This window comes from Sceloporus occidentalis, unplaced genomic scaffold, assembly GCF_023333645.1.
Source record: "Sceloporus occidentalis isolate IW3139 unplaced genomic scaffold, rSceOcc1.0.p SCAF_3, whole genome shotgun sequence".
Classification (NCBI taxonomy): Eukaryota; Metazoa; Chordata; class Lepidosauria; order Squamata; family Phrynosomatidae; genus Sceloporus; species Sceloporus occidentalis.
In genome coordinates this window covers 113,575,699-113,589,159 of record NW_028316983.1, presented here as the reverse complement: position 1 = coordinate 113,589,159, position 13,461 = coordinate 113,575,699, and the positions used below count along the sequence as shown (strand labels likewise).

Here is a 13,461-nt window from a genome sequence, read left to right as displayed (position 1 = left end):
CTGACATAATAAAGGACCGAAACAGCCCTAAAGGGCGGGCTTCATGCCGCCCCTTTGATTGCTGGATTGGGGCTATGGCAACCACACACTGGAAAATCTGGCGTTTTTCCAGCCCAAAAAGAAGCAGCAAAATGCTGCTCCTTTTTGGGCTGGAAAAAAGCTGTGCTTTCCACTGCCGTGGCTTTTTGGTGTTCTTGCAGAGCGCCGAAAAGCTGCCCCCCACATGTGGGCAGCAGGGCGGTGTGATGCCACCTTCGGGGTGTGCACTGTCCATACACCACACCCCTATGCCACTGGGAAGCCAGCATATTGTGCCAATATGTACCGGGCCAAACTTGCCTTATTGATGTCAATGGATCTACTGGATGACCAAAGCTAGATCCTACTGAAAACTTCTTAAGAGATCACAATGACCTTTTGGAACACTAGGTGAAGTTCCTATAAGAAAGGAGTGAAGACCTGAGGGCCTGTGCACAATCCAGGTAACGCTAACACCAAAACTAAAGGGGTGTGTTTGCTACTTTCTCATCCTAGGCTCTTTAGCATTTCCTCTTGCACCAAAAGACAAAGGAGGTGTCCTCTTTCTGCCTACCCCCTGCTGTTCCAGCTAGGTTCCCTGTTCATCCAGCCTGGGGCTGTCCTCATCCAACCACTGTTTTTGTTACCCTAAACTTAAAGCCATCCACCAATTTGAAATCCCACTGTCAATTCCCGAGAAAGCCACCAAATCTCTGTTACCTTGCAAGATAGCTCATTGCCAGAAACTAGTTTTCAGGTATAAACATTGGTTTCAAAAACACAGCTTCTGTGCACACAGTATACATATAGTTATCCCAGGATGGATTCTGGGTATGAGCTCTGTTGCCCTCAGACCCTAGTCTGAGCCACTCCCACTTTCCATGATCCACTCTTTGGACAGGCCCTTCAACTCTGCTATCCAGTTTCCATATTTCCATTTTGGTTAGCATTGTATGCTGTGTCTGTCTGAATTGCTATCATGTGTTTATGGTATGATTTGTTTATGGTCCCCATGGACCTTGCTCTCTACAGACTGCTTACTCTCAGCTTTTGGGACATTAGAAAGCACTGTCCTGGTTTCTGACTGTAGTTTACGTTTGCCCAGCATTAAAACATCATCACCAACATCATCCTCAAAATCGTTTTGCTTCTGTTTCTTATTTCCTGTTTTGGTAGCCATTCTTTCTTACGGTAATAGTACACCGAGTAACGGATTGATTTTAAGCCTTGCTATATTCTAATTTTTGTAAATAACTATTCTCTGACTAGTTGGCAAAGCAAGAAAGAAAAAAAACTGAAGATAGAGGGGTTAGAAGCAATGGACTTAACGTTTGCGGTGCTGGAATATCCTGTCTGCCTGAGGTGGCGTGAGATTACCCATTTGTGTGGACTATGCTTTCAGTATCACAGAGAATGCTGTGTCTGCCTGAATTGCTATTGTGTGTATGTGTGATTGCAGTCTGCATTTTTCTAAATAAAACCCTCTTAATTCACCCAAACCTGGAGTCCTGCTCAGTTATTACTGATACACAGATGCCACTTGTCCTAAACGTTACCCAGCCTCTTGCAAAGCTAATTTCCCCATTTAAAGTGAAGCTGATGAATAGTGGGTACCTCCCAGTCACCTTAACCTTTAGTTGGTAACAGCATTGTGTGCTTAGGTCTACTGAAAACACACACACACACACACACACAAGTCCACTATGCATGTGGTGGCTCTCATCTCTTCAAGCATCCTGTTCATATATATATCCTCAGGTTGCACAAACTGAAGTGTAATCGATAACACCGGACAAGTGGGGACCAAGGATACATCCACCAGACTTGTATCAACTACAGCATCCAAGTCAGAGCAGATCTGAGTGGTTTTATCTGCAAAATGTCCTGCAAGCACTTCACCACAGGCTGCCAAATGGTTTATATACTGTTTTCGCGGGGCAGTGGCATCGCTAGGGTTGGCATCACCCCATGCAGTAACTCAGTGGTGTCACTCCTACATTGACCTCCTCCCATCCCACACCATACAGAATCCTTAGTAATCTTTTTTCTGCTAATGTTACTCATACATCATAATTCCTTTATATCACTGAATGTAACCGTAATAGGTGTAACATAAACAACTAGCAGAATTTAAAATTATACCTTTTAAATTAAAGTATCATTGGCACAGCCTAAATGTACACATAGTTTTGTGTGGTTAAAGTGAAAATTTAGTAAGATGTGATGTTTTTTTTTAAAAGAATACATTTAAAATTTTTAAATTAATTTTTAAATTTTATTTTATTTAAGAACTGGGGCCTCTCCTGTCTTCTCCCACTGTGCCTTACTCCAGTCACATCATCTCTTTGGCAGTTTAAAGGGACATAGGTGAACGCCACAGGCCATTCCTACCCAAAGGCAGATGTATAGGGAGCAGTGGTGTCAGCCTATTCCAGAGATCAGCCAAGGTATGTCACCTGGTGAGGTTTGAATCCCCAGCACCCCACTAGTGACACCCCTGATCATGCAGCAGAATGTAAAAAGCTCCACTGGACAACACTGTGTGGATGCAATGGTGGCAGTGAAGAAGGATGCTGCCACCATTGCCACGGCACAGGCTTTCCAGTGATCTCCGAGTCTTCCACCATCGTTGCAGCAGTCTCCATCCCACTCATTTCATCACCTCCAGCTCCCTAGTGAACCAGGGGCTCACTTGACCGCAAATCAGTGAATGCTTAGGAGCAATCATGTCCACTGCCCCAGCTTTTTCCCTATTCTAGAGATCAGCCAGGGCTTCAACAGGATCACCTGCCAAGGCAACAGGAAACTACTCAAGAGCCACCTATAAGCCTCCTGTGGCGGACCATCTTAATCCAGTGAGTCTATTTATATATTACACTCATCCCTCCACATTGGCGGCTTTGATATTTCTGGCTTTGATTATTCACGGATTTGATTAATATGTTCTCACTAGGAATAACTAGGTCCTCCAGTGCAACTCTATGGTCAACTTTAACTAAAAGTTGCACTGAAAGGCCTAGAGATTCCTAGAGAGAACCTTCTACCAGACATCTGTAGCTCCTCCAGGGCAGTTCGATGGTCAGTGTCTGTTGGACATTGACCACAGAGTTGCACTGGAGGACCTAGAGATTCCTAAACAGGTGTCCTCTCAGGTAAAAACATGGTGTTTTTGTTATTTGCATTTTTTCAATATTCACGGGGGTCTTGTTCCCCTAACCCTAGCGAATATGGAGGGACAAGTGTATTTATAAAACCCACCAGGTACTCATCTGTCCAAGACTACTGCCACACTGTAGAATTAAAGCAGTTTGACACCTCTTTAACTGTCATGGCTCCATCCAGTGGCATCATCCCCGGAAGCCTCCCCTCCCTTCTCTGGATGACACTCTGGGTGGGGTTGCCACTGGCTCCATCCAATTAAATCCTGGGATTTGTAGTTTGTTGTGGCACCAGGGCTCTCTGACAGAGAAGGCTCGATCTCCCACAATACTACCATTCTCAGAATTCCATATCTTTGGACCATGGCAATTTAAAGCAGTGTCAAACTGCATTAATTCTGCAGAGCAGAAGATGCAGCCCATGACAAGGAAACTAGAAAACGTTCCTCCACAGCCAGATCACCCTGATCCTGCCTTACCTAGAAAACTAGGTCCAGAATCAGTTAACTAAGTCAGTTAACATTGGGAGCCCACATCCTTCCTTTGACCTGAGAAAATGTAAGGATACGATTAATTTTAAAGCCATATTTTTCTCTCATGTTCATCCTAGGCTGCGTCTGCACTGCAGAAATAATCCAGGTTGACACCACTTTAACTGCCTTGGCTCCATGCTATGGAATGCTGGGATTTGCAGTTTTACTGAGCCACTGATGAGAGCCAAATTGAGACAGCCACTAAGGAGAGCTTTGAACCTGCAGCATGGACACACTTCCCCCAAGGAAGCTGTCCCTTGCACCTCTGCAACAATCAATGCTTTCGACCTGTGTCCTCCCAATCAGGGCTGCGTCCACACTGCAGAAATAATCCATCTTGACACCGCTTTAACCGCCTTGACCAACACTATGGGAACTGTCGTTTGTTGTGGCTCCAGAGCTCTCCGACAGGGAGCGATAAATGTCTTCTTGTTGTCGTGTGCGTTTGTTTCTGATTTACGACGACACTGAGGCGAGCCTATCCTGGTGTTTTCTAGGCAAGGCTATATATGACACCATGGGTTTCATGGTCCAGCCAGAAATCGAACCCCGGTCTCCAGAGTCGTAGTCCAACACTCAAACCACTACACCACACTGCTTTTCACATACATATAAATAGAGGCAGTCAGAATATACACTCAAACCATGCTGTCAGTGACAACAAAGCCACTAATCCCATCATTCCGCAGCATGGAGCCAAGGCAGTTAAAGCGGTGTCAACCCGGATTATTCCTGCAGTCTGGAGATGGAGGAGACGCAACCTGGGAGGAACAAAAGAGAGAGAAATGAGTATAAAGAAAGAAGGCGGGGAGGAAGGATACTCTTACACCTTCTGGGTTGGAAGGAAGGATGCGGGCTTCTAATGCTTAACTGAGGAGCCAAACACGCGTCTATTGCGAACGTCTGAACGCGCCAAATAAATAAAGAAATGAAAGGAAAGGAAAGCGTGCAGCCGTGGGTCTTTTTTCTTACTGGGCTCCTCTGTTTCTTCTCCGTCCTCGTTTCCCTCCTCGTCCTCGTCCTTCTCTTTGCGGGGAGACAGGGGCAGCAACCCTCCGAGCGTCGCCGCGTCTCTGGCCGCCATTTTCCCCTCAGGAACTAAAAGGGAGAAGGAGAAGAATAAGAAAAGGCATAAAAGGGACTCTAGGCCCTCGTTCACTGGACCGACACAACCCCAACAACCACAACCCACGACTGTGTTTGCCTAGGAAGCTAGGCCCAATGGCCTCGTTTCCCAAACGCCTCAGGCGCCTGCGGACTACATTTCCCAAGAGGCCAAGCGGCACACGCTCAAAATGGCGGCCAGATATTAAGGAGGATGGGAAAGGGTTTCTCCTAAATGGAGGGCCTTGCTGCTGTTGTGTGTCTGCTGCTCCCAAGCAGACTCCACAGACAGAGAGAATATTAAAAGATATAAAATATAAAAACCCATTATATACACATATACATATATATGTGTGTGTGTGTATATACACACACACACACACACACACTACAATACAATTATAGCATTCTGTGGAAACATATTGAAAGGGAGAAGGAGCCCTGGCTGCTGGCCATAATATATAAGCAGCAGAAAGCTTATTTATTTATGTTTACTTATATGTTCTCTCAGAAGTAGTAACAGCAAAATAACAATATAAAGTGCACATAAGCACGATGAGACTATTAAACTACTGATAATGATTAAAATTGTAAAAATCAAAACCTAGGTTTCCAATGTCTTCCAAAATTCCAGTTCCCAGAATTCCATAGCACGGAGCCATGGCAGTTAAAGTGGTGACAAACTGGATTATTTCTCCAGTGCAGATGCATGAAAGAAAGAAGTTGGTAGCATGAGCTTTGAGAGACTTGAGCCTGCTTCCTCACATGCATCTTATTAAAATTAAAATGGTTACTTTGGATTACTAGTAAGAAGTGAGGCCCGACACATATCCTGTAATTCTAACAATAAGTAAAAAACGGTCATAGGGCCAAAACACACTGCAGAAGTAATCCAGTTTGAGTCCGCTTTAAGTTCCCTGGCTCAGTGCTAAGGAATTCTGGGAATTGTAGTTTATTGTGGCGCCAGAGCTCTGTCTCTCTCTCTCTCTGACAAAGAAGGTTAAATGTCTCACAAAACCACAGTAACCCAGAATTCCTTAGCACTGAGCCAGGGCAGTTAAAGCAGTCTCAAACTGGATTATTTCTGCAGTGTGTTTGAGACCACAGTTAGGTTGTAGAAGGAAGAAAGCAATCCTTCGTATTATAATTGTAGCACCCTGTGTATCTGAGGAAGATGGCCCAAGTCTGCCAAAGCTCATGCTACCAGCTCCTTTCTTTCTGTTACACCAGTATCACACTACACTGTGTTATAGCACTACTGTTCGTTCCACTTTAACTGTTAATGTGGCCTCTTGTGGAATTGTGAGGTTCAGTGAGGCCTAACTGCTCTCCCACTGAGAATTTTAAACGCCCCTCCGTCAACTGTAAATCCAGAGGAGGTGGCCATAGCAGTTGAAGTGGAATAACAGTACTATAACAGTGTAGTGCATCTCAAAAGTTGCTCCAAGATCCCTTTGCAGGCAGAATACTGTCCAGTGAGAGTGTATGGTGCCCTTGGTAAGGTTTAATGGAATAAGAATTAGGCTAAGTTGATTGTAATGGGAAATCCAATGATATAGCCATGTTAGTTTGTAGAATCAGTTGTAGAGAGATCTTGAGGCACTGAAAGAAAGACGTTGGCAGCATGAGCTTTCCTAGGCTTCAGTCTATTCCAAATGCGTATATATGTATATATACAGTTGTCCCTCCATATTTGCTAGGGTTAGGGGAACAAGACCCCTGTGAATATGGAAAAACTGCAAATAACAAAAACACTGTTTTTACCGGAGAGGACACCTCTCTAGGAATCTCTAGGTCCTCCAATGCAACTCTGTGGTCAATGTCCAACATACACTGACCATAAAATGGCACTGGAGTAGCTACAAATGGTCTTTCAGTGCAACTTGTAGTTAAAGTTGACCACAGAGTTGCACTGGAGGACCTAGACAGTCCTAGAGAGAACATATTAATCAAATCCGTGAATAATCAAATCCACAAATATCAAAGCCGCTAATATGGAGGGATGACTGTATATATGTCTGTCCCTGGTTTCCACTCCACTAAATGCACCTGAGGAAGTCGACTCAAGTCTAGGAAAGCTCCTGCTGCCAACTTCTTTCTTTCAGTTAGTCTCAAAGGTGCCTCAAGATCTCTCTACAACCGCAATGGGAAATATGGCAGAGTCCACCCCGTTTCAATTCAGTGGGACTTCTGAGCAGGGTGACCAGATATGTCCTCACCTCCATGGAGGACAAGGGACCTCAAAATGTAGGACAGTCAACGGGGGGATGACTAAAAAAAGAAGAAACTAAAAACACTTGTATAAGTCCATGCTTGTTAGTCATGCTCAAAATGGAAGACACGTTGGACTTCCTCCTGGACCGAGACGGAAGACAGGCCCTGGAAAAGGAGGCCATGCCGAGGATGCAAAAAGAAGGGTACAAATATCTATATCTTGGTGGTAGAATCCAAAGACATAGCCACATTAGTCTGTAGAATCAGTACGTAGAGAGATATTGTAGCTCCTTTGAGACTGACTGAAAGAAAAAAGTTGGCAGCATGAGCTTTGCTAAACTTAAATCTACTTCAAATGCATATATATATATATAACATGTCTTTCTCTGGTTTCCACTCCACTAAATGCATCTGAGGAAGTAGACTCAAGTCTAGGAAAGCTCCTGCTGCCCACTTCTTTCTCTCAGTGAGTTTCAAAGTTGCTACAAGGTCTCTCTACATGAATCAGTAAGAAGCAGCAGAGTTTACATACTGCAGCTTCCAAGGAGCCAGGGGAGGCGGGGAAACTACAACCCCCAGCATGCACCTCGGCGCAGGTTCCATTGGTGCCAGGAAGAGAAGAGCAAGAACAACAATAACCAGCCCCACCATTTAAAGGTCAGCTGCCTGGCAGAAAGGGCGGCTTCTATGGGGGGAAAGAAGACCAGGGGAGAGGAGGTGAGAGACCTGGGAAGGTGGGAGGCGGCCTTGGCTTCGAAACTGGTCGCCACTGGTCTGGACTGGGGAGTTGTAAGCCTTGGGGGCCCATGCGTCTGGCTGGCCTTTTGGGGCAGAGAGAGCCCACCTGGAAGCCACTTCCTAGTGGACTATGGAGCTTATGGGGCATTCAGGGGCTTAGTCACACTCTCTCAGCCTCAGAGGGAGGGAATGGCAACCCCCATGTGTATATTATATTATGTATATGTGTATCTATATAATACACACACACACACACACACATATATATACAGTGTGTATATATATATATACAGTATATATATATATATATTGTAGAGAGATGTTGAGGCACCTTTGAGACTATCTGAAAGAAAGAAATTGGCAGCCCACAAGATCTCTCTACATACCCATTCCTCCTTGTATATGGTGTGTGTGTGTGTATAGTATATATAATTAAATATAATATTAAGTATAATATATAACACACACATATATATATATTAATTATATATATTAGATACTTATAATTAGTATATAATTAAATATTTTTACACACACACACACACACATTCTCTCTATATATGTGTGTGTGTAAAAATATTTAATTATATACTAATTATAAGTATCTAATATATATAATTAATATATATATATGTGTGTGTGTTATATATTATAGTGTGTGTGTGTGTGTGTGTGTGTGTGTGTATATATATATATATAGGGCCCAAATAGACAGTCCAAAATAAAGCTGTTTCGGGTCACTTTGGAGGTATGCTGTTTAAATGGCACACACATCTTAAGAGGCCAGAAACTGCACCAAAGCTATGGCCCAGTCCTTCAAACTGGAGCATGGCTTTGGTGTGGCTTTTGGACTCTTAGGACGCATGTAGCATTTAAACATCATACCTCCAAAGTGACCCAAAGCAGCTTTATTTTGGTCTGTATGCTTGGGCCCATATATACATACACACACACACACACACACACACACACTCTCATCCCTCCATATTTGTGGCTTTGATATTTGCAGATTTCATTATTCATGGATTTGATTAATATGTCCTCTCTAGGAATATCTAGGTCCTCCAATGCAACTCTGTAGTCAGTTTTAACTAAAAAGTTGCACTGAAGGACATAGAGATTCCTAGAGAGAATACCAGGCATTTCTCCACTAGGCATCTCTCTACTAGGCATCTGCTCCGCCAGGGCAGTTCTATGGTCAGTGTGTGTCAGACGTTGACCACAGAGTTGCACTGGAGGACCTAGAGATGCCTAGAGAGGTTTCCTCTCAGGTAAAAAAAATCCATGGTGTTTTTGTTATTTGTGTTTTCCCCCCATATTCACAGGGGTTTTGTGCCCCTAACCCTAGCAAATATGGAGGGATATGTTTATATAATATTATATTATAATACGATAGGGTTGCCATAGGTCAGCGTGGTGTAGGGGTTTGAGCATTGGACTACAACTCTGGAGACCAGCATTCAAACCCCAGCTCTGCCATGAAACCCACTGGGAGACCTTGGGCCAGTCACACTCTCTCATCCTCAGAGGATGGCAATGGCAAACCCCTCTCTGAAGAAACTGGCCAAAGAAATGATAGGAGTCGTCTTAGGGTTTTTGTAAGTTTTTGAATTGTACTATGGTTTTTAGAAGGCAAGCTGTTTTGGGTCCCAATTTTGGGAGGAAAGCAGGATGCAAATTAACATAGGCCTGTTACAAACTGCCAAAATAAAGCTGCTTTGGGTCTCTTTGGAGGTATGCTGTTTAAATGATGCATGCATCCTAAGAATTCAGAAGCTGCACCAAAGCTGCACTCCAATGCTTAGGAATGGAGTGTGGCTTTGGCGCGACCTCCGGACTCTTAGGACCCATGCATCATTTAAATAGCATACCTCCAAAGAGACCCAAAGCAGCTTTATTTTGGCAGTCTGTAACAGGCCATAATAATCATAATCGTAACAATAATGGTCTCAATAAGTCAGAACCTACTTGAAAGCACACATACACAACATTCAGGGGTTGGCCATGTAAAAGTACAGTAACATCCCAAATCCACAAATAGTGATACCTTTATTGGACCTACCAAAATGCAGAAAAATATATGATGCCAGCTTTCCAAGCTCCACTGGCAAAGTTGTTAAAAATCATGTTGTTGTTAACTGTCTTGGAGTTGTCCTTGACTTTGTTGATTTATTTAGCGTGTTCATACCCTGCTCTTCAGCCACAAAGGCTCTCAGAGGTGCTTACAGATTGTTCTCTAGGATGCCAGTTCATGGCAACCCTGTGGATGGGACATCTCCAAGACTGTCTGTCCTCCACTGCTCTGCTCAGGTCTTGCAAACTCATATCCAGGACTTCCTTAAGGGAGTCATCTAGCATGCAGCCTTCCTCTCTTTCTACTTCTCTCCACCTTTCCCAGCATTACTGTATTGTCTTTCCTAGTGAGACATCTCTTCTCATAATGTTGCCAAAGTACAAGAGCCTCAGTTTAATCATCTTGGCTTCCAGGGAGATTTCAGGTTAAGAACCATACAGGTGGGGGGGAAAAACCTGATGATCTTAGTCAGAGGCCTGCATTTTCTTAATGTGTGATTGTTGTGTTGTTCTGTGGAGGGATATCTATGCAAGCGGGTCCCTCCTCTTGGCCATGTGCCACACTGGGAACAAAGCATTCAGAAGTCCAAGAGATAAAATTTGAATCCCATTAGCAATACAAAAAAGTATGTCTACTGAGATCCAAGATGTCGCCATCCTTTGTGAAGTCACAACCCCCTTGGAAATTTTTAGGTGTTGTTTTGTATAACATACCAAATATATTCCCATTTTTTTTTAAAAAAATATTTTTTTAACCTTTGTTGGAGGTAGAAACCTCAAATAGTCAACTCCCAGTCCATTGGATCTTTAGGAGTAGTGCCCCAAAAGTGGTATCTTCACATCCAGGAAACATATCCAGGGGTAGCTGTGTTGGCCATATAGCAAAGTACATTGACAGAGTGGAATGACAAGAAGAAGCTGCAGCAGCACGCTGGATTTTTAGACCTTCTGCTTTCACTGGTCTCAGTTGCTATACATACTAGAATTAATGAAAGATGAAGTCAAGGGAAAATGTTGCATCTTTTAGGAATGATAGAAGTGCTGAGCAATATCACTGGAACACCCAGCTATGTATCAACCTCTGAAAAAGACATTGGCCTGTTACAGACAGCCAAAATAAAGCTGCTTCGAGTCACAGTGGAGGTATGGTGTTTCAATGATGCATGCATCCTAAGAGTCCACAAGTCGCACCAAAGCCACGCTCCACTCCTTAGGGCTGGAGCGTGGCTTTGGTGCGACTTGTGGACTCTTAGGATGCATGGATCATTGAAACACCATACCTCCACTGTGACTCGAAGCAGCTTTATTTTGGCTGTCTGTAACAGGCCATTGAAACTGGCAATCACACAGGAGGAGAAATCATAAAGAGACAAAAAGGCACATACATAATCTGCTGAACACAGTGCTACCTTTATTAGAACAATCAAAATACACAAAATACATAATGCAATTTAACATCCTGCCCTCTCCTGTACCTTCTCTGGCAGGAGGATAAAATGATGAAGAAAAATATTTATGTTTTCAACTGCTGTTGTAATTTTATCAGAGCAGGGCTTGTGGTAAAGCGATCAGAAATTGTCAGCGCTTGGGCACAAGCAATTTTGGGTGCATCTACACTAGAAAGAATGCAGTTTGACATAACTTTTATTGGTGTGGCTCCATCTGACATGATCCTGGGGTTTGCAGTTTTGTGAGGCACCAGGAATCTTTGGCAGAGAAGGCTAAGGACTTTGTAAGTCTACAAGCCCAGGATTCCATAGGATGGAGCTTCAGCACTTAAAGTGGTGTCAAACTGTGTTATTTCTACAGTGTAGATGCACTCTGTAGTAGTGGATTGTTTTTATTGTAGGCCATTAACTACGGTTGCCTACAAAGTTTTGTTCAATCAGGAATGTGTGCATAGCTGTTCAGCTCTCTTCCAGGCTTATCAAGAATAGGATGTTGTGGATTTATCAAGTTATTTTCTAGTTTATCCATGTAAAATCTTCACCTCAAGGCTCAAAGTCTTTGTTCAAGACTCTCATTGGGAATGAAAAATAAAAACAAACTAGATGTGTGGTCCATAAGTAAAAGCAAACATCAGAGCAGAGTAATATCCTTATTGTGTGTCTATCTGTTTTCAGGTTGCATGGCAACCCTATGAATTCTATAGGGTTTTCTTAGGCAAGGGATATTCAGAGGTGAATTTGCCCGTTCCTTCCTCTGAAATATAGCCTACAGCACGCAGTATTCATTGGTGGTCTCCCATCCAAGTACTAACCAGGGCTGACAGGACCACTAAAATGTTACCAGAGTGGTGCATACATGACAAGAACTTTGACGTTCTCCAGAATTCTTCATCCCAGAACATGATGCAATAATATGAGGATTCTAGAATTAGCCTTTTGCTTCTTTCATACTTTTTCTCTCTTAGACTACAGTAACACCATAAACCACTCCTGCTTCCAGTATATTTAGGAGGAACATAGCTGCCATCTTCTTCAACAATTTCAGGTACCTGTACCCAAGGCATTCCTTCTGTTTCTCACACATTTTTTGTTACATTTATATCCTGTCTTTCCTGCAGGGAGCCCAGGATCTGTGGCCCTTCCTACCTTGTGTGATAGGCTAAGCAGAGTGATAGTGATGTCCAAGATCACCTCATGAACCTCATGGCTAATTCCAACCACCACACAGTGTTGGCATTAGTCCCCTGGTTTGCACTTCCAACAGATTTCCTGGAGGGAATGTAGCTTGTGGAGGAGAGGAGGTTTTGTACCCCTGCCTTGTCTACATCAATCATTTAAAGCTACGGTACTTCTGGTAGCTCTCACTTAGATGTGTCCCTTTGCTAGGTGTTCCTCATTATAAAAGTTTCATCAATACCAAAGTAGACAACCACATACCATACTTTCTGTTCATCTCATGGAGGAAGTTACCCAGAGGTTTGGGCTAGACATGAACATACAGATGATACACAATTTGACCTCTTCTTTCCCTTGACTGATTTAGGGATCTTGTATAACATTTGAACAGATGTCTGGAACAATTTTGGGGTGGATGAGGGCTAATAAATCTCTTATCTACCTCCCTTCCACCTCGTGTCCAGTATTTAATTTTTGAAAGAAACAGCATTATTGTTAATATTAACATGTGCAATTAGGTTGTCTTTTGTGACAATCCTTGTCAGTTATGAGTCTCCATTTTATGATCAGTCTCCACCTTTGAAGCCCTATATTCCTCTTGTCAATTGAACTCTTTTTTTAAAAACAACCCTTATTGAAATAGATATTACATTGCCAACAATGTGCAGGCATTTCATATTTGTAAGAGCGATCATGTAAAGATAATATGAAGGAGAAAGAAAGAACTCTTTGGATTTCTTGGTAGTAATAGTTACTGGATTTTCCTTTCACCTTTTCAGCTTTGATTGCCCCAGTCTAACATAGCTAACTTCAAAATCATTCCTTTTTTCTAATGTATTCTTCTACTATGAAGGTAGCTTGAAGTTTATTGTTAAAGATTAAAATTTTAATTAGATAGTGGACCAATGTATGGACTGAAATGTTTCACTGGAAACAGCATTCCTCAGCTTGGATGCCTACAGATATATTGTACTACTGTACTGCTAACTGTCAGTATGG

The 13,461-nt window shown here is 42.9% G+C and overlaps 2 protein-coding genes across 11 annotated transcripts in view; one reads left to right on the top strand and one right to left on the bottom strand.

Annotated features, from left to right (window-relative positions):
• Positions 1-13,461, bottom strand: part of TRMT1L (tRNA methyltransferase 1L) — a 38,025-nt gene that overhangs the window by 22,977 nt on the left and 1,587 nt on the right. For 4 of the 7 annotated variants that reach the window (XM_089515846.1, XM_089515841.1, XM_089515843.1 and 1 more), the window contains exon 2: positions 4,682-4,807. In XM_089515846.1, the coding sequence (XP_089371972.1) occupies positions 4,682-4,807 (126 nt within the window). Of the gene's footprint in view, positions 1-4,681; positions 4,808-4,901; positions 5,005-5,417; positions 5,512-13,461 lie in introns of those variants that run through there. The other 3 variants (XM_089515847.1, XM_089515844.1, XM_089515845.1) reach the window with 3 other exon arrangements.
• The window catches only part of SWT1 (SWT1 RNA endoribonuclease homolog), a 51,215-nt gene continuing 43,966 nt past the window's right edge, over positions 6,213-13,461 (top strand). Inside the window, exons 1-2 of one of the 4 annotated variants that reach the window (XM_089515829.1) lie at positions 7,611-7,684; positions 12,252-12,331. The gene's annotated coding sequence lies outside the window, so the exon portion shown is untranslated. Of the gene's footprint in view, positions 6,311-7,610; positions 7,745-12,251; positions 12,332-13,461 lie in introns of those variants that run through there. The other 3 variants (XM_089515832.1, XM_089515828.1, XM_089515833.1) reach the window with 3 other exon arrangements.